At 53.6% G+C, this 517-nt stretch overlaps 1 protein-coding gene across 1 annotated transcript in view; it reads right to left on the reverse strand.

Annotated features, from left to right (window-relative positions):
• LOC119589141 overlaps positions 1–517 on the reverse strand; it is a gene marked incomplete at its 5' end in the record, with an annotated part of 121,515 nt that overhangs the window by 14,925 nt on the left and 106,073 nt on the right. The window contains 1 exon segment of the mRNA XM_037937718.1: positions 40–84. Coding sequence (XP_037793646.1) covers positions 40–84 — 45 coding nt within the window.

Here is a 517-nt window from a genome sequence, read left to right on the forward strand (position 1 = left end):
CAGGTGACGCCCTGGCGAGGAGGGCCAGCCAACACTCACCCCCGGCGCACCTCCAGCGTCCCTCCCAGCGTCCGCCACACTCACCTGGGGGAACACACAAAGGCCGAATCAGAGCGGAGTCAGAAGACGACATGCAATATGCAACATGCAAGCTGCACCTTGAAGGTCACGCGAGGGTGCACTTCAACCCAAGGCGGGATCATCATCAGCATTCTTGGTCATGATCTCTCTCGCCTTAGCATTTCCTTGTATACATAACTCTCGGTCAATAATCAAGCGAAGACCAGCGCCAGCCGCGGCTCTGGCAATATACAAACTCGTTCTGCAATGGCGCTGCAATTCTTCTCGCGCGCAACCGCTTGAAGTTTTCTGCCCTAATAAATCATCGGCAACAAAAACTGCCAGCGTAAGCCTCGGCGTTTAAAAATAACCATTTCGCACGTGAACGCAAACGACTTTACGAGTGAACAGGACGTCGGGTTGTTTTTCGATGAATATTAGCACACACGCGCGGACC

Source organism: Penaeus monodon, chromosome 25 (genome assembly GCF_015228065.2).
Source record: "Penaeus monodon isolate SGIC_2016 chromosome 25, NSTDA_Pmon_1, whole genome shotgun sequence".
Classification (NCBI taxonomy): Eukaryota; Metazoa; Arthropoda; class Malacostraca; order Decapoda; family Penaeidae; genus Penaeus; species Penaeus monodon.